The sequence below is a fragment of the Liolophura sinensis genome, chromosome 3, assembly GCF_032854445.1.
Source record: "Liolophura sinensis isolate JHLJ2023 chromosome 3, CUHK_Ljap_v2, whole genome shotgun sequence".
Lineage (NCBI taxonomy): Eukaryota > Metazoa > Mollusca > Polyplacophora > Chitonida > Chitonidae > Liolophura > Liolophura sinensis.
This window is the reverse complement of record NC_088297.1, coordinates 12,591,127-12,615,823: the sequence shown is the minus strand read 5'-3', so window position 1 is coordinate 12,615,823 and position 24,697 is coordinate 12,591,127. Positions and strand designations below refer to the sequence as shown.

At 39.1% G+C, this 24,697-nt stretch overlaps 1 protein-coding gene across 1 annotated transcript in view; it reads right to left on the bottom strand.

Annotated features, from left to right (window-relative positions):
• Positions 1-24,697, bottom strand: part of LOC135463729 (aquaporin AQPAe.a-like) — a 55,848-nt gene that overhangs the window by 6,194 nt on the left and 24,957 nt on the right. The window contains exons 2-4 of the mRNA XM_064741139.1: positions 3,768-3,954; positions 2,693-2,897; positions 110-190 (exon numbers count right to left, since the gene is read on the bottom strand). Of these exons, the coding sequence (XP_064597209.1) occupies positions 110-190; positions 2,693-2,897; positions 3,768-3,954 (473 nt within the window). The remainder of the gene's footprint in view (positions 1-109; positions 191-2,692; positions 2,898-3,767; positions 3,955-24,697) is intronic.

Here is a 24,697-nt window from a genome sequence, read left to right as displayed (position 1 = left end):
TAATCTTAAGCGCTATATTAAACATCAACCCGATAAATAAAATAAACAGTGGAAAGAAACAGCAACAGTAAATTCAGGTAAGCTTTTAATGACATGTCACGTGACCTACCCAGTGATTGTCCCAACTGCGCATGATGACGGCAGGGCCGAAGGATCGTGCTGGGTTCATACTGGCCCCAGTATAAGGAATCTGCAGGAGAAAATAAGATTAATGATTGAAAATAAAATAATATCACAAGGGAGAATCATAGCCTAAGATAGTACAGATGAACGTAGAGGAATAATTGAGAGAGTCTCATTTTTGCACATTTTGCGTGGCTAACGAAAATCAAGTTTACCGAGTTTTTAAAATTAAGACAAATGTATTTTACAAAACGGAAATACGCCTAATTAAGGAGGTGAACACTTGCATCAAAATCTCAAAGTGCTCCTAATTCACAAAATAAACTCTGAAAGAAGCTAATGCGCGCCTGTTCATTTTCAAACATGTATTTCGTTATTGAAATTCCAATGGGTCGTCAACCATTTCGTAATATCGATATTTTTTTCCAAAGAAGGCTCTTCTAAAGCAATGAAAATAAATGCCTGTGATGGTTTAAATCTTGATTGACGAAAATATAACTGATAGATTCGTATTGGATTTTCGTATATTTTGTCTGATACACAGTTCTAATCATTCAGCGATCTGAACAGAGTCACGAAACTTGAACAGATGCTGTTCTCGCTACTTGTATATAATCCCGCGGTATCTGATTCATACAGATATCGCTCGTACGACATAACAATTGTATGGATTACAACTTTGCTCCTTCAGTGAGCAACGTTTCGGTATAGGTACTAACACGCTTGATAACGGTATTAGTACCTATACCGAAATTTATTTATTTTATTGGTGTTTTACGCCGTATTCAAAAATGTTTAACTGTTCCTGTTGTGATCCATATATTTGTTATGTTATAAGTCATCGCTTATATAGTCCTAACAATTGCCACCTTATGGCTGCAATACAACCAGATGAGACAATGAGCCATTCTAACTACGCAGTCAGTTTGGGGATATTTCATTACCACCAAGTTGAGAAATACAACTGGTATATATCTGATCACGCAGCGTTAAGCACTTCGTTTTGTTTTAACACGTTTAAACATGTGTAATTCGTGCAGCTGGGTCCAAGATATAACTCTTAATTGAAAAGTGCAGGGGCACCGATGGGATAATACATTATACATAGTTGATACACTATACATTTCTGCACTGTTTTATTGCATCTAGTTAAATATCAGAATTTCATGCCAGTTTGGGTAGAACTGAAAATGGTTTGCCCCAGGGTGACTACCCCAACAACACCCAAATACCAGCACCCCTGAAAGTTACTAAAGTGACAAAATGCTATGAATTCACCTCCAGCGAAAACAATTCGAAAAGAAAATGGTGGCCATTTTAGATTATTATTTTGATGTGTTGCATGTAGCGAAAAGTACAAGCTGTATGTGTTTTTATGGTATAGTACCGTACGTTTATGGTATAGTACCGTGCGTTTATGGTATAGTACCGTGCGTTTATGGTATTGTAAATTGCGAGAGTTTGGGGATGTATACTTGTTTGGTGGATGAAGTTAATGCCAGCTATATAAAAAGAAAATCCATGCCCTAGTGAAATTTTATAGCAGGATGATGTTGTTGTTGGAGATGCATGCTTGGGTTTATGCGCATGCGTGGGAGTTTAGGGCCAACCCTATAGTCATTTTGTTTTGATTTATCAACCCAAATAAATTTGTTTTCAAACTTTATGACGCGAACACGCGTGGCTAACAGTCGTCATTGTAGACGCCATTTTATGGCACAACGGAACTTACGCTGACAGATACCCTTGTATTCAGCCATATTTAATGAATAAATCAATTAAGGGTAAATATACAAATAATTGAAGGCTTTACCTAACAGCAAGCTATGATTACGTGACAACGGTGAACTGTAAGCATGCTGTAGTAAAACGGATTAATTATATATACAAGCGTACGTGAGATAACCGCAGTATTAGTGAACTGTTGCGTGTGCATTCAGGCTTTTAATTAAAAATGAGGCTCACTAGCCTCTACAAAGGAAAGTAAATCTTGTAACCAATTCCACATGTAGCAAGGGTGTGGCGGAGGCGGAATATTCTCGTATAAAATTTATTTATTTTATTTATTTGATTGGTGTTTTACGCCGCACTCAAGAATATTTGACCTTTACGATTCTGCCCATCGTTATAGTAGGACAAAACCGACCATCAGCAGGTTGCTGGAAAACCTTCCCACATACGGAGAGGTAGCCAGAATGAGCTGGACTTGAGCTCACAGAAATCGCATTGATGGGAGGCTCCTGGGTACTGCGTGCTGCTCCTCTCTGGCCTGAAAAGGCCAACGTAACTTCATCTCATCATTTGTAGAATATTATTCTACATTTCATGATCGATGCAGGAACAAAAATGAGATCAAAACTAGTTCAGCTTTCCGAGTCACCGATCTGTGAACTTTTCACTGAGAACACCTAAATCGCCGTCCCAGGTCGACTTCACCACCAGCCACTAGCGGTTGACTCGCCGGTTGTATTGGATACAGGTATAACGCCATTAATATATTAGAATCAAATCCAAATGTGCAAATGGATTGGAATTGGAAATTGAAATAAAAATTAAAAAAAAAAATTACCGCAGCCAAATGGGCTAAAGCAACGGCGAGTCCGATGGAGAGGGACACACTCCCGTACCCTACACGGTTAGAGTCCGTCGTCCCATATATCACAGACAGCAAGATAAAGGTCAGCATCAGCTCCATGGCGAAACCCTGAGCAGGTGTCAACGACGAGTCGATGTTGTTTACTCCAAGGTTACCACGTGCGCTTGGTGGGGTTATACTGTTAAAAAAGTAGAGTGCGACTGGTTGATTAAAATATTGTTAAATTGTTTGACTGATGTAAAGGGAAAACAGAAGGAATGGCAAAGTGAACCTACTTCTTGCTGTTGAATGACCAAATGTTCAATTAATTTATTTATTTATTTATTTGATTGGTGTTTTACGCCGTACTCAAGAATATTTCACTTATACGACGGCGGCAAGCATTATGGTGGGAGGAGAAACCGGACTGAGCCGGGGGAAACTCACGACCATCCGCAGGTTGCTGAGAACCTTCCACTTACGGCCAAAAGTTCAAGTCACTATCACTGTTGTCGGGGCATTGGTGACAATAAGTAGTGGGGGCCAGGGTGGCCGAGGGGTTAGCATGCCAGCACGGCGCAATGACCTAGAAGCCTCCCACCATGATGCTGGCCACAGTCGTATAAATGAACTTTCTTGAGCACGGCGTAAAACACCAACCAAATAAATATATAAATAACTAGAGGTCGACGACGCTTGTAGGTTCGTTTGCGTAGGTTAACGTTTTAATGAAGTCACTTGTCTGATCTTCACAGATGAGAAAGTTTGTCATTACTTTGCCAATGACCTCGGGCACTGCGGTTTTCTACAATCCATGAAACTGACTGCCATTGCACAAGAGGAACTTTCTTGAGTGTGTTTTAAACAACAATCAATCGTTCATTCCTATAAATTTATTGCCTGATGGTATGTGTTTCCGGTTCTAACTGGGAAACGTACGGAACAGCTGATTCTTCTTGTTGATTTTTTGCGGCAGAATCTCAGTTGTATACATTATCTGGTTCAAGATTTTAACGTAGTCTTCGCGGAAACATTGAAAGGGACCATGAAAAACGTCCACAAAACTCACCCATACAAAATAGCAGCGCCACAAATAGCCCCTGTTATCTGGGAGACGACGTAAAACAAGGCTTTTAGCGGACTGATACTGAGTGATATCGCATGGCTACAGACACAGCAGGGTTTATGTGGCCTCCAGACACGTGACCGACGGCTTGGATCATTGCGGCAATGGCTAAACCGAAAGTGAAAGCGATCTGAAAATAGACAATATATAGAACAAAATATAAAGTAAAAGCTTCGTGATTGGTGCCGTGAGAATGCAATCCTACTGCATCCTAGATAAAGTAATCGCGTGAAGACGGATGAACCGTTATGCTTGGCTGAACACAGGACTGTATTTATTCAGATCAAAGAGCATGGACGGGGGAATTAAATCTGCTGACTACATTAGCCATGGTCCACTTGTATACGCACACTAAATAACTAGTTGTCTGTCTTCATTGGTCAGTTCACGATTGTTGCTCTCTAAATATCGGTGGATTGATTTATCGACTTGTCAAGCACGGGCCATTTCACACGGTACAAATTAAGGCTTGCTGACATTCCCTGCATGGTAGTGCTACAGAAATTGTTCTGGAGTACATGTACACCCTTGAGTGCTTTCCATGATTTCGCGAGGCATATTTAAGCAATTTCCTAGTATACTTTTAATTGTACGCTTCAATGCTTCCGTCACTTTTTCACAAAACATTTTCTTGTTTATCATATTTTTCAACATACCTTTTTTGGTCCAATCATAAGTTAAAGCAGAACTTATTGTCATATCAAATGTCATATAATAATTATTATATGACACATTATATATAATAATTATTATACTGCACCATATCATATCATAAATAATCTGATGCAAATAACGACATGCTAATGTATTTGTTGGATTTTTGTCAAGAATTTCAGAACATGGTATAATTATACTTTATACATAATTGTCCATTATACATAATTATACATTATACATTAATTGTAACATTATACATAATTATACATTATATATAATTTTACGTTATACATAATTACACATTATAATTATTCTTCATACCATATCATGAGTATGACATTGAATATAAGAACATGTATATTTGTTTGATTCTGTTTCATGTCTTTACATATACGCGAGACTGGCTTTATATTTGATAAATGTTGTAAGGACAAAATCGTTATCCGCGTGTTGAGAAGGATATATGAGATCAATGTTAGCCAGAACAATATATTTACTGAAACTTTCAAGTGTGTACTTCTACGTGCTGTCAAAGTTTCGTTTTGGTTAACGTTGGTCTTCATATGTAAACAATAAACTATATAATGCGATGAGATTGTCTTATTTTGACGTCCTACACAGTACAGTGAGTCACAGGTTGCATTTCTAGAAAGAGTTGAACCTTTTGTTCTTGTTCTGTCTTTGGCAACACTTTTTGTGTGAGAAAGGACATAGGCTGTCTTGCATTAAATAAGTGTTATCAGGAAATAGGCTGAATAATTGTTAAGCTATGGTATTACATAACGTGTGGCAACTATAGCGAAATCATATCAGAAAACCTGGTTGAGAGCACATGTGTTACTCTAGCTATCATTAACATTAACATGATCTGCGTAGCGGAAGCATAAGGCGTAACATTTGTTATATATGTATTTAATTAACTCGCGCAAAACTGCGTGGTCAATAATTTTTCATAAAGTCACATTTGTGGTGCACTGATTGGTTCACTACAAAAGAAGTAGTCTCACGTGTGTCACAGCAGCTGTCTCCCACAGCTATACTTTGTTTCGCTCCTTGGGGTGCACAGTTTTTTGCACTGGGCCGATTCCCTGCCTTACCATACCAGGTCCTTTTAAACCTTCACCTCAGAGTTAAAATTTCACACCTAGGGTTAAAATCCTCACATAACTTCACAACACACGGATAACTTAAATTATCAAGGAGTAAAACCTTTATCAATGAGTGTATATAACTCCCAATCAATGTGCTTCCTGCATCGTAGGCAATTTCAAAATCGTGCTCTGGTGCAAAAATGTTTTAAGAATCTTAATGAGACGGTGTTATGGTTCGCGTGCCTTTTGACTTGTCAAGCATTTATCTCACTATGTTTAATAAATGAGAAATGAAAGAAACATATAGGACGAGAGAGCGTAAACGTTTGAGGTTTTCGGTGACAGATTTATTTACGAGATTTCTATAATGCTGGTCGCCTTAAGGCTTAAAACACCAATCAAATATAATAAATAAACTATAAAAAATAAATAAATAAATAGATTTACTAGATTATTTTAATATTGCCATACTCAAAAGTTTTTCACGTTGACAATGGTTGCCAGTAGTATGGGTGGAGAAAACGTTTGAGATTTGAAAAAAACGAAATTCCATTGCTGGTATACATCAAGTCCATTACCTAGAAGTATGCAACTTCCCCATAGCCAGCCTCCACGGCACATATCTTACTCCCTTTAATGGCTGGGGGCCTCCATGCCTCAGTTTCTTAGCGCGCTAGCGCAGCGTAATGCCCCAGGAGTCTATCACCAATGCGGTCGCTGTGAGTTCAAGTCCAGCTCATAATGGCTTCCTCTCGGCCGTACGTGGGAAGGTCTGACGGCAACCTGCGGATGATCGTGGGTTTCCCCCGGGCTCTGCCCGGTTTCCACCCACCATAATGCTGCCCGCCGTCGTATAAGTGAAATATCTTGAGCACGGCGTAAAACACCAATCAAATAAATAAATAGTTTTAATGGCTGTTTAGACAGAGCAAAATTTATGTCACTGGGCTAACTCATTGTCTAGGCCGAATGCTAAGAGCAGATCAACTTTGTCTTTAAAATCACTCTTACAATATAAGATGAATACTGAAAATCTTATCTCATCCCATATATAATAGAACATTCTATACACTAAATACAAATATAGTACGAAAAGTTACTATAAAATCAATAATTTGTGTTAAAATTTTTTCTTTTCGGTACTTTATGTTATAATTGATTTTCACCATAACGGTAGACGTGGAACTGTGCTCAGTGCCCTGTAAAACGCCATCTCAATAAATAAATTAGTCCATGGTGTGATGTTTTCGTCTGATCTTGTCTCTTCCTTTCTTCATCATACATGCAGTTGTTGTATTCTGGATCGAAATATTCAGAGCGAATGGTAGTCCATGGCCGCTGGCAAATTCCCGTAGCACAGATCTGCTAGATCTACTTCACATGTATGATAACAAAAATGAATTACATTGATAGTATGTTTACTGATGCTATAAATGTTGCCAACTAAAGAGGTTTAGGTGACAGTGTTAATCATTTTAAATTATTTATACGCGTGTCCAACCATGTAAAATGTATCTGCATTTGAGTAGTAGCTATAGTATTAGGTATAACCCACAGTCATCAAGAGCAATGTACATCAGTGTACAGCCCGCAGTATACACGTGCAAGAGCATAACACTGTACACGGGTACAGAAGCATTGTACAATCCGCAACATACATGTACAAGAGCATTACACTATATACGGGCACAAAAGCACTGTACAACCAGAAATATATATGTACAAGAGCATGGCACTGGTCTACAGGTACAAACACATTGTACAATCGACAGTATACATGCACCCGTACAAGAGCATTATACAATCCACAGTATACATGCACCTGTACAAGAGCATTATACAATCCACAGTATACATGCACCTGTACAAGAGCATTATACAATCCACAGTATACATGCACCTGTACAAGAGCATTATACAATCCACAGTGTACATGCACCTGTACAAAAGCACTATACAATTCACAGTATCCATGCACCTGTACAAGAACATTATACAATCCACAGTATAGATGCACCTGTACAAGAACATTATACAATCCACAGTATACATGCACCTGTACAAGAGCATTATACAATCCACAGTATACATGCACCTGTACAAGAACATTATACAATCCACAGTATACATGCACCTGTACAAGAGCATTATACAATCCACAGTATACATGCACCTGTACAAGAGCATTATACAATCCACAGTATAGATGCACCTGTACAAGAACATTTTACAATCCACAGTATACATGCACCTGTACAAGAGCATTATACAATTCACAGTATAGATGCACCTGTACAAGAACATTATACAATCCACAGTATATATCCACCTGTACAAGAGCATTCTCTGTTGTATGTGTTTGTAGGAGTATATATTGCATGTAGTAGAATGCTGTTATAGACGTACATGTAATGGGTTGTTTTAATGCACTTGTACGGGTGCATGTATACTGCGGATCCCAGGGGAACACCACAACCATCCACAGGTTACCTTCTCACGTATGGCGGATTAGGAAGCCGACGTGAGCGACCATGCTGGTGAGAGACTTTTGCATGGGTCACATTGTTGGGCTTTTTCTGGCAGTGTTGACATATTCTTTTTACAAATGATTGTATTACATCCATGAAGTATATACATATGTTTACTTATCACCTATCGGGATGCGGGCACGATGTATCTCGGGCATTCACGTACATATATGTAGTTTACATTACTTTATTTCTTAATTTTTTTATAAACATTTCCTCTACTCTACATTTACTAGGGGAACAATAGCTGTCCACTGTGACACACGATGGTAATTAGTGATATTAGGACAGTGCAATGTAAAGACATCGACACTGAGACCTTCGAGGAGGCAAGGTAGTGATTTCAAGAACATAATGAAGAAAGCGAAATTAAACCTCAGGCAATACAATGAACCAACATTTACATTCCCATATCGGATTACCACGCAAGCGATTAGTTGCTTACCTCAACTGAACTTCCTTTTCGTCATACACAGCAAATCCAATTAACTTCCGTTTGTCCTTATTGAGTTGAGTCTATTATATTTGTTAACTTGTAGTCTGACGGTTACCTTTCTTGGCATGTATTATATCCATGACCTGGAATCTGATAATTACCCTACTTCTCATACAGGTTACATGAAGATTTGTTGTTTACATTGTACCCTGTACACAAGGCTTTCAATAGGAGTTGATATGTTGTCAGGGTTTTCCCAAGGCGGAGTAGTGTTGACTCAGCTCTTCCATTCAAATCAAACGGTTGGTCGCATAACTATGTTCGGTCTATTTCGCAAAGGCATGGACAATCGAAGGTCAGTTTGTTTGCACAAGGAAGCTCAGCTTAGCAGATGCGATGCATGATGGGAACAGCAGAGGTACCTATTACCGCGCAATTGCTAGCTTCCTCTCAGGCTGTACGTGGGAAGATCTGGCAGCGGCCTGCAGACGGTCAGGGGTATCCTTGAGCCCTGCCGGGTTTCCTCCCTGCATAATGCTGACCACCGTCATATAAGTGATATATTCTTGAGTACAGCGTAAAACACCAATCAAACCAATAACAAGTGTTCTCTTGCAGTGATTGAGAAATACGTTACCAGTTTGCAAGCAAAACATCACCGCGTAAGAACAATAAATCAAACGATTTGGTCTGAACTACTTCCCAGACGTGAATGGACGAAGTTCTAATACATACAAGCCTATAGTCAGATTTGCAGGCATTGCTTTTAAATCGTCAAGACACGCGAGGTGAGGTTCAAACTTTGGTAAATTTGTGGACTTCCATCGAATGATGTTACTGATTATTTAATTAATCAGTCGTGCAAGAGCGTAAGGTTTATAAATGCATTGTAGTCTCGAGTGACATTTCTATCGAGTACCATTCAGTATCGAACAGTGGAAAGGTTTAAGTACAAAAATAAAATTAACATGCCACAAAACGTACAGATAACAAAGTGATCTAAAACCCATCTGTTCTGTGAGTATCGTACGAAATATAAATGATACAAACAGACTTTAGCGCGGAGTATAAAACCAAACCGCTGACGACAGTGTGATAGCTGGAAAATGGTCGTGCGTGAGCGATTAATATGGCCTCTTATCAAATTACCTCAGTTAGGCTTTAATTCCAACGATTCATGGAAATGCCTAAATAATAGCAACTTATACAGCTCCGTACAAACATGGTTTAAGCAAAATTAGGGGAAAGTGCAATGATACTAATTACAATATATTAGAGTTTAGTGGTCCAGAAACCCTGTATGGTCTTCACATTGAATAAACAACCATCTGAAAACAATGTAAAGCTTGAGCTAAATCAAGAGATATAAGGGGACTGGCACACGCCAATATCTTAAGCGCAAATCAAATAAATGAACAGGCGAAATATTTTTGTGCGAAATCATCTCAGCTTGCATCACCAACATAGCTACTTTCTGCTCGAAAAGCGCTTCCCGAGAACGTTGGGATAGAGGATTTCAAAGGTTGCTTCTTTCCTCAGAAATTGGAAGGCTATATCGTGTGATATGCTAAATCGGTCAAGCGATGAGTAGTATGTGGTGAGTTTCATGTGGTGAGTGTCATGTGGTGAGGGTCTTGTAGTAAGTGTCACGTAGTGAGTGTCATGTGGTTAGTATCATGTGGTGAGTGTGACGTGGCGAGTGTCATGTAGTGAGTGTCATGTGGTGAGTGCCATGTGGTGAGTGTCATGTAGTGAGTGTCATGTGGCGAGTCACATGGTGAGTGTCATGTAGTGAGTGTCATGTGGTGAGTGTCATGTGTGAGTGTCATGTGGTGAGTGTCATATGGTGAGTGTCATGTAGTGATTTTCATGTGGTAAGTGTCATGTAGTGAGTGTCATGTGGCGAGTGTCATGATGTGAGTGTCACATGGTGAGTGTCATGTGGTGAGTGTCATGTACTCAGCATCATGTGGCGAGTCACATGGAGAGTGTCATGTAGTGAGTGTTATGTGGTGAGTGTCATGTGGTGAGTGTCATGTAGTGAGTGTCATATGGTGAGTGTCATGTAGTGATTTTCATGTGGTAAGTGTCATGTAGTGAGTATCATGAGATGAGTGTCATGCAGTGAGTGTCATGTAGTAAGCGTCATGCGGTGAGTGTCATGTAGTGAGTGTCATGTAGTGAGTGTCATGTAATGAATGCCATATAGTGAGTGTCATGTAGTGAATGAAGTTCGGAGGAAAATAAATAATTTATTTCATTTGATATTTTTAAGATAGTAATCTGCGGTTTTTGAGCGGATACAGAAAGAAGACTCAAACGTATTTTGTCAAGTGACATTCTGAATTCCCAGTGACAATAAAGGATTTAATATAATAAAATAAGTTATTTAAACAGACATCTGTGTGATTTGAACATAGGCATTAGCTCTGTCTCCATGACACGTCACTTTTATGCACGTGTTTACGAGGGGAACACATATTGGAAGAGACATATTGGGAGTTTCCTTTGACCAAAACCAACGAAAAGACGACCTTTTCCATTAAAAATCTCTATTCATCTTTTTACACAATCAAACAAAACACTCCTTTTGCAAGCCCTACGTAACACAGAGTAGAGCTTCTCGGTAAATATTTGAGAAAGGTAGCACGGTTCTTTAGATGTTGTTTTGTAAAAGTACATAGTCCTGAACTCTTTTATCTTTTCTCGCGCAGAACCACGTGCGAACGTTCGTGTAAGCGAAGACCCATCACAGGTGATCTTCATAACGACACGTTTTGTCACGTCTTAGGTGGCGTAAGTGTTTTTTGCTGAAGAACTTCTTTGAATCAGTCTCGTCTTATAAACGGATATAGTGTGAGATGTACTAAAAAGGTGAACATCTACAAAGAAATTATCTTACTTAGCTTTCTTTATGACAAACAAACAACGAGGTTTTCGGTTTTATGCGGCGCTTTTTTTTTGTTTATCACACCGTAATGTTTGAATACCAAGAAATCTTGTGCGCAAGAAACGTCCGCCTTCATTAGACAACTGACGTCTAATAAATTGCAATTAACATCAATGCATGTTTTTTATTTACCTAATTACCTAGGGGGCCTGTACATTGCTACTATTTATGCATTTACACGAGCACTTAGAATAAAACCCTAACAGAGGTAAATTGGCAAGAGGCCATATATTACCGGTTGAGTGTGACCACTTGCTATCTATCTCACTGTCGTCGCTGCTCTGGTTTTACTCTCTGCATGTGCTGTACTGTCTATCTCACTGTCGTCACTGCTCTGGTCTTACTCTATATTCTGTACATCTATCTCACTGTCGTCGCTGCTCTAATCTTACTCTATATTCTGTACATCTGTCTCACTGTCTTTGCTGCTCTGGTCTTACTCTATATTCTGTACGTCTATCACACTGTCGTTACTGCTCTGGTCTTACTCTATATTCTGTACGTCTGTCTCACTGTCGTTGCTGCTCTGGTCTTACTCTATATTCTGTACGTCTATCACACTGTCGTCACTGCTCTAGTCTTACTCTATATTCTTTACGTCTATCACACTGTCGTCGCTGCTCTAGTCTTACTCTATATTCTGTACATCTATCTCACTGTCGTTGCTGCTCTGGTCTTACTCTATATTCTGTACGTCTATCACACTGTCGTTGCTGCTCTGGTCTTACTCTATATTCTGTACGTCTATCTCACTGTCGTTGCTGCTCTGGTCTTACTCTATATTCTGTACATCTATCTCACTGTCGTCGCTGCTCTGCTCATACTCTATATTCTGTACGTCTATCTCACTGTCGTCGCTGCTCTGGTCTTACTCTATATTCTGTACATCTATCTCACCGTCGTCGCTGCTCTGGTCATACTCTATATTCTGTACGTCTATCACACTGTCGTCGCTGCTCTGGTCTTACTCTATATTCTGTACGTCTATCACACTGTTGTCACTGCTCTAGTCTTACTCTATATTCTTTACGTCTATCACACTGTCGTCGCTGCTCTAGTCTTACTCTATATTCTGTACATCTATCTCACTGTCGTTGCTGCTCTGGTCATACTCTATATTCTGTACGTCTATCTCACTGTCGTCACTGCTCTGGTCTTACTCTATATTCTGTACATCTATCTCACCGTCGTCACTGCTCTGGTCATACTCTATATTCTGTACGTCTATCACACTGTCGTCGCTGCTCTGGTCTTACTCTATATTCTGTACGTCTATCACACGGTTGTCACTGCTCTAGTCTTACTCTATATTCTTTACGTCTATCACACTGTCGTCGCTGCTCTAGTCCTTACTCTATATTCTGTACATCTATCTCACTGTCGTTGCTGCTCTGGTCATACTCTATATTCTGTACATCTATCTCACTGTCGTTGCTGCTCTGGTCTTACTCTATATTCTGTACGTCTATCTCACTGTCGTTGCTGCTCTGGTCTTACTCTATATTCTGTACGTCTATCACACTGTCGTTGCTGCTCTGGTCTTACTCTATATTCTGTACATCTATCTCACTGTCGTTGCTGCTCTGGTCATACTCTATATTCTGTACGTCTGTCTCACTGTCGTTGCTGCTCTGGTCTTACTCTATATTCTGTAAATCTATCTCACTGTCGTTGCTGCTCTGGTCTTACTCTATATTCTGTACATCTATCTCACTGTCGTTGCTGCTCTGGTCTTACTCTATATTCTGTACGTCTATCTCACTGTCGTTGCTGCCCTGGTCTTACTCTATATTCTGTACATCTATCTCACTGTCGTCGCTGCTCTGGTCATACTCTATATTCTGTACATCTATCTCACTGTCGTCGCTGCTCTGGTCATACTCTATATTCCGTACATCTATCTCACTGTCGTCGCTGCTCTGCTCATACTCTATATTCTGTACATCTATCTCACTGTCGTCGCTGCTCTGGTCTTACTCTATATTCTGTACGTCTATCTCACTGTCGTCGCTGCTCTGGACTTACTTATATTCTCTATGTCTTTAATTATATTCACTCGAATTTACTTACCTGTAGTTTCCTTGTGTATGGTAATGAACATGCATGTAAAGTACCACCCTAGTTAATGTGTCTTTTCCTTCGTCATCCTCTGTGACATAAATCTACGACCCTTCATTCATACAAGAAAAGACTTACTATGCAGTCAAAAAATGAATCTGTTAATTTTAAAAGAAAGTATAATGTTTCAGTGATCCTAAAATGTATTCTGTTATTGCAAGAGATTTTTAAGTTAAATATAGTACACGTTCTAATCATTCAACACAAGGGTTTTCTTCCTTCCTATTATTTCCTTATTTCGTTATTTATTTATTTCGTTATTTATTTATTTATTTGATTGGCGTTTCACGCCGTACTCAAGAATATTTCATTTGTGCGACGGCGGCCACTTTATAGTTGGGGGGGGGGGGGCGATTTTATTAGTCCTAAATGGCATCTTATGTTGAATATGACACAGTATTATGTTTTAGTAACAGAATACATTCTAGCATCACACAGATTAATTTTTTGAGTGTAACATTGAGAGTAAAACAAGAGTGGGAGACGACAGTGTGATCATTAGCGAATGGTCATATGTAACCGGTGAAAAACGACCTCTTGTCAGCTTACCTCGGATAGAGATTTATTCAAACTGGTCAAATAAATGTTTAAATAGTAGCAAACCTGACGTCATCTCGAACCATGGCTTAAGCAGAATTAAAGCAAATTAATGCAGTGCTGTTAATTATACCTTTTTACCTCCATGCCCTGTTTCCATAGCAACATATCATTTGAGTGAAAGATTTATTTCAGTAAAAAAACATGATTTAAGATGCAGAAACTGAACGTATTGCCATGTAAAAGAAGTCTAATAATCTTTGTATTAGTTACACGTTGTTCAATACTCTAGAAATTATCACCTATTCAATGCCACACAGCTTTCTATGTCATCCTCAAGTCATTGACGAACTTTCCCACTTGTGATATATCTCAAATTGGTGCAAGGGAAAAGCGGTGTCAAGCGAACTTCGTAAAAGACAACGAACAGGAGGGCGCCGCAGACAGTTTTTTTTTCCTCCCATGCAGGCACTGGGCACAATGAAGGGATGAGTTTGTAAATACCCTGGCCCAGGTTATGGCTGAATCCACGTCGATAGTAAAGATCTGCTGCATACCATGCTTGGCTACAGCAGTGACGTATGTCGCTATCTTTTATGCATTTACGTGAATAGTTAAAGTGAAGATCTATAACTGAGGTAAAAAGACCAGAAGCCGTATTTTACTGGTTTGCCAGCTATCACATTGTCGCAGCTACTCAGGTATTGCTCTCTGTGTTGTAGCCTATGACAATACATTATGACCTAGACATGCGCGTATTTCTCCACTTCCTACGCAACAACAATAAGTGAGTCCATGACAACAGTCGGGAAAAACCACATGAGTTTGCTTTTTAGGAGATCCACAATGCCACTGTACTACGATACGTAGACTATATACGAGACTCTCTCGCTACAGGATTACGTCGATATATATTAGGTGCATTACACTAAAAAATAGATTGCTAAAAAGAATTAAAAAATGCATAAAAAAATGCATGACTTGTTTTTCCAGCAGAATAAAATGTTATTGGCATTTATTATTCACATTATTAAATGTGGTGACAACACAGCATTTTGAGAAATTCTAGACCGGTGACGTCCAATAAATATCAATTAACATCATAGCATTTGTTTTAACTACTTCTGCTTAAGCCATGGTGCTAGGGGCGTGTAATTTGCTATCATTTAGGCATGTACATGAACAGTTAGAACAAAACGTTAACAAAGGTGAACTGACAAGGGGCCGTATTTCACTGGTTACGAGTGATCATTTGCCAGCTACCACACTGTCGTCGCTGTTCTGGTTTTTCGCTCTGTGCTGTACGTCTAAATTATATGTGTTGGTGAAATGCTGTATTTTGTGATACGCAATATAATATTTTGTAATAGCAACAATATCTTACAGAAAACATAATCTTTGGTTGAATTTGTTTACCTTGTACATTTGAAATGTATACTAACCAAATGCACTTTTGATAAATACCAATTTTGACGCTAAATTGTGGGCTGCACTATAAATGTAAATATGAAGATGCATAATTAATATACATTTTTACATTAATAGTGCATCTTCATATTTCATATTTCTTTCTTCATTCGTTATAAACAGACATAATGTTGTGTACCTGGCAATCCAATTAAGCCATAAACCCTTAGGAATCGTACCGTGAGCTTTGACCACCAAACTATGCACATCAAATTCCCGTAGGCTATAATTCTAAAGGTGTCCGGTGTAGTGTATCTGCGATTACACAGTTTAGTCTACACGAAGATCTACTGAGGCACAACCTGATGGATTTTTAACTCAACACAAATGCATCCTTTCATATTATACCACCTCAAATCATTCCCTACCCTATAACAACTTTAATTATATATATAATACTGTACAACATAAAGGAATACAGCATAGAGGGCAAAACCAGAGCAGAGACGACGGTGTGATAGTTTGCAAATGGTCAAACGTATTAAACCTTGTCTCCTGTCATTTTAACTCAATTAGGGTTTTGTTCTAACTGTTCATGCAAATGTTTAAACGCTTAGCCATTTATACCGCCTCTAGCATCTATGGCGTAAACTGACATTTGTTATGGATACGATTAAAATCTGATTTAATGTCCATGTGGACGAAATGCTGTACGAAATCAAACCCTGCACTAACAGTTTATCTGCATGCTGATTGTAGACGCCCAGAGGCAACTGCTTGTCAGTTCAGTGCAGAGCTGATGAGTATACAGACCTTTATTCTTTTGTCAAGGTCAAACCATAAAAGCGCCGGATTCACGCCATGACAAGTAGAAAGGACTCCGTACACTGAAAGTCCTCTTTCGCTCTCTTTTTTTAATCTCCTGGAGGCTAATTTAGATCCAATCAATACATCGACAATAATGGTCTCTGACGCTTAAGATTACAATGATTCGCACACATTTAAAGGGGGGTTAGTTCGAAATTAGGCTAATTAATAATTTAGCCATCAGGTTATTGATTTGAACTAATGGCTATTCGAAACAAATCCAGATCCTCTTTTTACTTTACATTAATCAAGAATGTAATGGAAGTACTTGAAGTCAGCGGGCGACAGAAGCAAATAACGTGGATACCACATATATCTGTACACATTTCAGCTCAAGCTAAAACCAATTTAAACAACAAGACAAACGAGAAAAAGACAATAATAGATGCATGAACAGTTGCATGAATTATTAAGTAGTCAATACTACATTAAGTGACTGTCTTTGTACAACCACAACAACGGCATGGTGGCCTTGCATCTATGTTCTACCCGCTTGGCCTACGGATGTGGGCTTCACGGTTAGATTCTGTAAGACTCTACGGTTGGCGAATGCTTGGTGATAAAATCACAGTAACAATGTTAGATTTGTATCGCTGATACAAAACTTGGTTGGGGGTGTGTGTTGGGGATTGGTGGGGGGGGGGGGGGAGGCAGGACATACAGGTAACTCTCAGGCATATAAATATTGTTTAATATGGAGGAATATAACGTGTTTTTTGTTACACTGTAGACTGTCAATACTCAAAAGCGCCATACTCAACGATTTCTTTCGCTTATATACGGTGGAGGTCAGTATTACGGAGTGCTCAGAATAAAACCCCGACTTATGACAAGTTACTGACGAACCTTTCCACATGTAGCTTACAGATATTTATTTATTTATTTGATTTGTGTTTTACGCCGTACTCAAGAATATTTCACTTATACGACGGCGGCCAGCATTATGGTGGGTGGAAACCGGACAGAGCCCTCTGGAAACCCACGACCATCCGCACATTGCTGGAACACTTTCCCACGTACGGCCGGAGAGTAAACCAGTATGAGCTGGACTTGAACTCACAGCGACCGCATTGGTGAGAGGCCCCTAGGTCATTACGCTGCGCTAGCGCGCTAACCAAATGAGCCACGGAGGCCCCGCTTACAGATATGCACACTAATATGATGGAAGACAAGAGATCTTCAACGAACGTTAGATTGTGCAAACGGTCACACGAGCTTCGTCGATAGCTTATTGTCACCAAGTCCCCAGAAGCAGTGAGAGCAGGAGTTATCTTGGAACTCTAGATGATTGGTAGTTTGTGCTATAAAACACTGCAGCAATGGCAAGCCGGGTGAACAAGACTGTTCACAGCTTCTACAGTTAGCTCAGACGTTTCACAGTCAGGAGCTGATTTCACAAAGCTTTTTCTGAATTCAGTCAAAATATTAATAAAGCTTATTTTGGGGCTTTGGAAATTAAAATTTTGTCCAATTCATCAATGTCATCTTAAGACAAAGGTGTCAGAATTTTAGCTTTCATTACCAAAAACTAAGCATTGTGAAGAAGTTTTCAATTTTGACTTCAGAAGTCAGAAATAGCTTTGTGGAATCGGCCTTTGATGTCGGAAGACGTCCGCTGAACTGTTCGTTATATGACATGGGTGATATTTGAGTACGCCGTCACTGTGTAACTGTACAAAAATCACATCTCAGATAAGCAGGAAATCTGACATGTAACTGATGGAAATTGCCACCCACTGGTCGTGATTTGGAACGATGTTTTCTTCATAACACAACACAAAACGCCCTTAATCTGTGCATTTACGTCACTGAATTCGGAAAAGAAAAACATTGTCCTGTGAACAGATTGTTTTGGTCTTGTTCTCTGTTTGCGTTCACGTTTTCTCACTTAGGCCTGATCTTGTCGAGCGGTCGGTGACGCTTTCCTGTCATATGACCTTACCGCGACATTGTGATATTCACGTCGACACGAGTTAACATGAGTACTGTACTCTGCAGCTTATGTGACTGCCCTGTATTTATTTATGTATTTATTTATTTATTTACAGTGAGGCTGACATACACTAGTGGCTTGGATATGTGTCACGTACCTCCATGCGGAGGCCTGGCATTAATCTCAGGCAAACTCATTCCATGTACATGGAAAAGAATATTTAAGTCTTCGTCCTTCAGTACTCATTATTTTCAATACCAGTGCTTTCTTGTGTTTCGCCTCCATTTAGTGATACCACAAGGTGCCACAAAAAGAAAGGCAATAGTAATAGCAAACTGAACGCAAAAACCAGAAAAGCGCCAGAACAGATTGGTCTTAAAAAAATATAAGTAGCGGCCTTCAAGAAAACACGCATGTAATGTAATATACAATTGTCCAGAGATACCAGTTAAAGATTTAGAACACGACAAGGTAGAACCTGCGTTAAATATTCTTTTCTACTGATGGTAATTCCAAATCGTCTTATTTGACAGACTCTTAGCATTTGAGCCAATGGAAAATTCTCTCCTTCTGTCTACAAGTCACAAAGGTGTATACACCCTAACGGAGTCACCTCGACAAGAATATAAGAGATGTTATGTCCGTGGGTCGATGATATTTGTAGAATAACAGGGTCTTTCTTTGTGGCTTCACATATTAGATGAATGGAGGCCAGCTCTGGTAAGAAGATAGCACAAAGACGATCTTATTATGATGCTGGAGACAGGATTGCGTGCGGCATAATACATCATCGACATTGAATGCTGTCAGAGATTACGATCGATCTAGCTCCATTATGCAACATCTCAGATGTTTGCTTGTAGCTTATTCACGTGCGGATGGAGGACGTAAAGGGAGGATGCGGGGCGGGGAGAGTGGGGTGGGGGGGTGAGTGCGTGTGTGGTGTTACTCAATTAACCAATTATAATGTTATGCCAAAACTGAAGAAATCCCTATAAGTTATCGTCGATCAAAAAGGTGCCGGGAAACAGATGCTGCCAAAACGCCGTGTGTACTCCAGACGATCGTCGCGCTTTTGTCGTTTGTTGACGTATGTCGTCTCTGTATTTTTTTTCTCTTCTGCTAAATAGCGAAGAATGCTGTCATAGTAACACAGAATCGATTTTTACACATCAAATTTCTCCCACTGTTTAGAGCACATGTATGAAACTAATTATCTTGCTAAAGCCACGCCACAAGGTTAAAATCACGCTATGATTCTCTGGTAAGAACATCATCTATGTGTTCGCTTCACCGCCAAGAAAGATAAATCCGTTGATTCATGTATTGATCGCAAAAACTGTTTAAAGCCATGTGAAGAATTTTACACTGACACGAGTGTGGTTAGTTGTTGGGTGCTAGAAGAAAAAAGTGTCTTGGCTATATGCCAGCGGTACTGTTCATGCTTATTTTAAGCGCATGGCTCCTTGGATAACATAAAAGAAACAAATGCGTTCTACGTTGTCAGCTTCAGTCTCTAAATACAAAGTATTTATGTTTTGTACGAAGCCCTCTTGACGTTACGAGTACGTAATTATCGTGGCTATCAGCAAGGTAGACAGTATAGCATTTTAAAGCCATTTTCATCAATCTTACAATAAATCAGTACCAGAAGTAATTTACATCCGTCTTGAAGAAGCCATTTATGTTAATGTTTAACTGTCATTTGTGTTAATGTTTAAAAGCCATTTGTTTTAATTTTACACTATGGGGCAAACAAAAGTTAACTATCTCTTTTACAATATGATGTTATAAAATCATTTGTCTCAATCTTACCAGAACAAAACTCAAATACAGGAGCTAAGAGACATATGAATTAGCAGAAGTCTCTTGCTTACTTTCCTAAAGAGCTGATGAGAAATCTGATGAGTTCTTTTCAAAGGACAGATTGTCGAACCTCAACTTGATTTCAGTTTGATTTCTTCGGCGCTAGCAAAGTAATCGTGCCACTCAAGGTTAGACTAATCAGTTGTCATTGAGATACATGTATTTTTAATTCTCTTCAAATTGAACACAATAGAAAACTCGATGTCGAGAAAAAAGTGAAGAGAAAAACAAATGTAACATGAAGCTGTTAATGTGTTTACATTGGAATGGGACCATTTAGATCTGTCGAGAGGCTTTCCAGACCTCATCGATCACAGCGCCACCTATGGCTCAATGTCGTAGACTGATGTCAATCACACATGCCTAGCGCTCTCAGCACACATATATAAATAAAGGGTATTTTTTGTTTTCAAGGCCACATCAAGTCACCAGAGGATGATTTACAATTAATATACTTTCCAAACTCAGAAGCTATTAATATTCAATCTCTATAATTAAATAAACATTTTATCAATAAAAATGAAACATCTGACGAAGGAAATGATTATACGAAATGTACAGACACTGTCAAGTGTGAATCCAAGCTCCGAAAGGAAGCCCAGTCAGATTCACATGCAGGTCATACAAAATGCTCGTAGCGACTTTCATGATACGTTCTGAACACATAACCCTATCCCTTATTCATTTATATTTATGCAATCGTATCTTTGATGAACATCACCACGAATTTGAACATCAGCTATTTTATTAAATATTTATTCCTAGTGGTTTGTTGAGGCTCAGAAAATTTTTATCTGAATTTAAAAGACACTCTCTTTGACTCGTACAAATAACCCTGTCTGACCCAAGAAATACATGTATTCCTAGTGAGTGAGTGCTTGGGATTTAACGTCGTACTTAACAATTTTTCAGTCATATGACGACCAAGGATTCCTTAGAATGCATGTAATGTGCCTCCTTGTTGAAGGACGGATTTCCACTGCTCTTTTATCTGGCGCTGCTTCACTGAGACGCCATACCAAAGGCAAGTAAGCCGCCCCGCCCGAGCCATAATACTGATACTGGTCAACCAGTCGATGCACTATCCTCTTAATGCTGAACGCCAAGCGAGGAAGCTGCAACATCCTCTTTTAAAGTCTTAAGTGTGACTCGGCCCAGGAAGAAATATTTCTAATCCTACCCATACAATGTACAGTAATCCTATGAGACTGACCTTGAGATAAATCAACAGCAATCAAATCCAAAAACTGGTACTTGAATTCCAAATGTATGGCCAAGATATGCTTTTTTCTTTCATTTATACTTTTAATTTCAATTAAATGTTAAAATCAATTAACGGTATACATCAAATATATTAACTCACAGTAGGTGGGTTTCCTTTTGAGTACTTCGGCTCGCCAGTAACGACACGAACCTATCTGCGCCTTCCATTAATACATATTTTAGGGAGCACTGTTGTCATTTATGGGAATTTAAAACAAACATGTTTTTCTCCACTGGCATGTTGGATCATTGCGCGATAATTCTGTCTATTGACCCGTTAACATAATGAGCGTACTAAAGACATAATATTGATATTGAGAGTATTGGAGAATTTTTAGAACATGTGGTTTATAAAGTTTGTTTCACATAAATAAAGGCGGGAATAAACTACACAGTTTAGGCGGGAGTTTTCTTAGGCGGGAAATGCCTTTCATTAACAAGTGACATGATGAATAAAACAACTCTTCCATAACTGTATAGATGGAAAACTACTAACAAGGTTCCAATGTCTTTCGGAACTATAACATTCTGACAAAGCGATTAAAGAATACTAGTGACACGCCTTAATTCCTGAAAGACACACAGATGAGTTTGCTGTTCAACCAGTGTACCCAATGCTGCACGTTTTATCTTTAGTTTCAGGTTATTTCTTGAAAATTAGCGTGAGCCAATGAAAAAATGTCGGATGTCTATCTTTCCTCCATTGAAAACCCGTCTAATAATTATTCTGCGGGCCTGAGACACTGGGCTTCCGGTGACGTGGTTCTGCCATGGCCTGTGGGAATCTGCATTTCCGTTCATTAATTTGATGTCGTCTTAACAGCCACATGATCTTATCGGATTAGTAGCTATCCCAGCGGGAAAACAGAGACTACAAATTTTGTGGTAATTGGTTTCATACGAGATGTCTTACAAGAAGCTGTAATTAACAAATTATTCATCTGTGTCACCCTGGGTTACCAGTATAGTGTCGTCGTGACCGTGTGTAACAGTCCTGTTCCGTCATTGCGCATGGTATTTTGTGGCCACTAAACGTATGTCAATATGCCCTCATCTTTTAAAAGAGGCTGCAATCCCTTCGTATATAGTCGTTATTTAGATTTATTCCTGCTGATCACGTATTGTGTACAACACGTTAAATGTTATCCAAATGTACATGCATTTTTTTTTATTCACTTCCGCCATACTATGGAAGCCGAATAAGACCATCATCCTTAAGATAAATACCATCGTGCCATCATGCCATCATGTATGGTTGCATCATGTCATTGTTCCATCATGCCGTAGTTCCATTATGCCATTGTTCCATCGTCCGGCTTCCTCATACACGCCAAGACAACAACCGTATAATAAAGTAAACCGAATTAAGTTCACTTCACGAGAAATGCGTCCATTCTTGGTAGCCTAATGGATGCTTTGTTTACTAGTGATTACAGCTCGATGTACAAGTGCATGTAAGAGAAGTGTGAGGTCTTATGTCAGCTTTCCGATCACGCAACTCATAAAATCAATTAATCAATCATTGAAACACAGTTCTATACATCTTGAAAGGGGATCAAAAGTTTCAATCAGACCTTCCTGTATCAATATGTATCAATAAATCAATGGTACCCGGCTAAGTGGTCGTTTGTTATCGGCTACTTTATAATGATGCTCTATCTTCGTTAGACATGGTAGAAGATCAGCTGTGATCCGGTTGCAATCAAGCTATTCTTTATAAATGTTAACAGATATATTCCCCTCTACTTCTAAACACTGTAGATGAGCAATTGGTAACCTGTTTTCCAATGGCTTTGTTTTGAAAGCGCAAAAATATGGAAGCGCACTCTCAAGTGGAGACAGGATGTCACAGACAGACAGAACTACTGATAGGGTTCTTTGTCGCATCTGATATGGTGTGTGGAGATGCTTTTGCATGGCAAATTTGCTAACGGTTATGCGGAAGTTAAATATGTTCTAATATAAGCGTCAAAACAGACAATCGCGTAAAAGGTCGTCAGGCATTATGAACATTCCAGGCCAACAATAGTAGAACCAATTTCTAAAACAACGTTCAACATAATCCACCAAAGAACTAAAAAAGTACATGTATATAAAGTGAGAAATAAGGACCGACGTTTACAAGGGGAAACGGTGAACAGTTTTTATTAAAGACGAAGAAATGCAAACAATGTTCTAGACAAATGAATGAAATTAGCACACAAATCGTGTACCATCCTAGTTTACCAGTTGTTGTTATATATTGTGCTTTGATTACAACTATTCATATATACAACGTTTTACAGTTTGTGCTATATGCACTATATCCAACATATCACAGCCTTTGCAATATGCGTTATTTCCAAACTACCACAACCTTTGTTATATGCTAAGAAAACCGGACAGAGTCCGGGGGAAACCCACGACAATCTGCAAGAGTGGAAGCCAGGATGAGCTGGCCTTGAACTCACGACGGCCGCATTGTTGAATGGCGAGTTTAATGAAAATGACTAGTAACTTCTGCATGTAATTGTGTTCACACACGCACAGGTATTGATCTTCACAAAAAAGTGGAGGGGTTGATACCCAGAGGAGGGGAAGGGGGGGGGGGTATAATTTGTAACAGTCGGAATACCTATTCACTGATGGTAAATGGTATATTTGAATTTCACACGTAGATGTCACTACATGTAATGAAAAATCCATGGAAGTCAATGAGCAATGAGATATCTCTTGGATGGTAACCACACTATGTGATGGAGCTGAAGAAGGCTTTGTTGCCTATGATATTAAGGCCTTTAGGGTAAAAATGGCCAATCGTGCCACAACGTGTTAATATGAATACCTAAATAAATATTAAAGGAAATAAGTAAATAAATCCAAATTTCCTAGAAAATCTATATCAAGACAATTTCTTTGGGGTTTAGTCTACCGGCACCTCCAGTACCTAGCGCAAGGTTGTTTTCGTCGTACATAGATACGTGTTGCATGTGAAGCGTACATGTGACGGGAAGCGTACATCTGATGTAAAGCGTACCTGTGATGGAAAGCGTACATGTGAACTGCACTCGTTTACTCAGTTCGTGAAACCCATTTCTATCCAATAGATAACAGCTTTAATCGTTCTTTTCATATATGTACCTGGCCACTTGAGACTAATGAAGCGGTTGTATTGAAGAGCAAGGTGTATTTGTGTTGTATATAAAACTATGGCCGAACGGGAGGCTTATAGACAAACGTG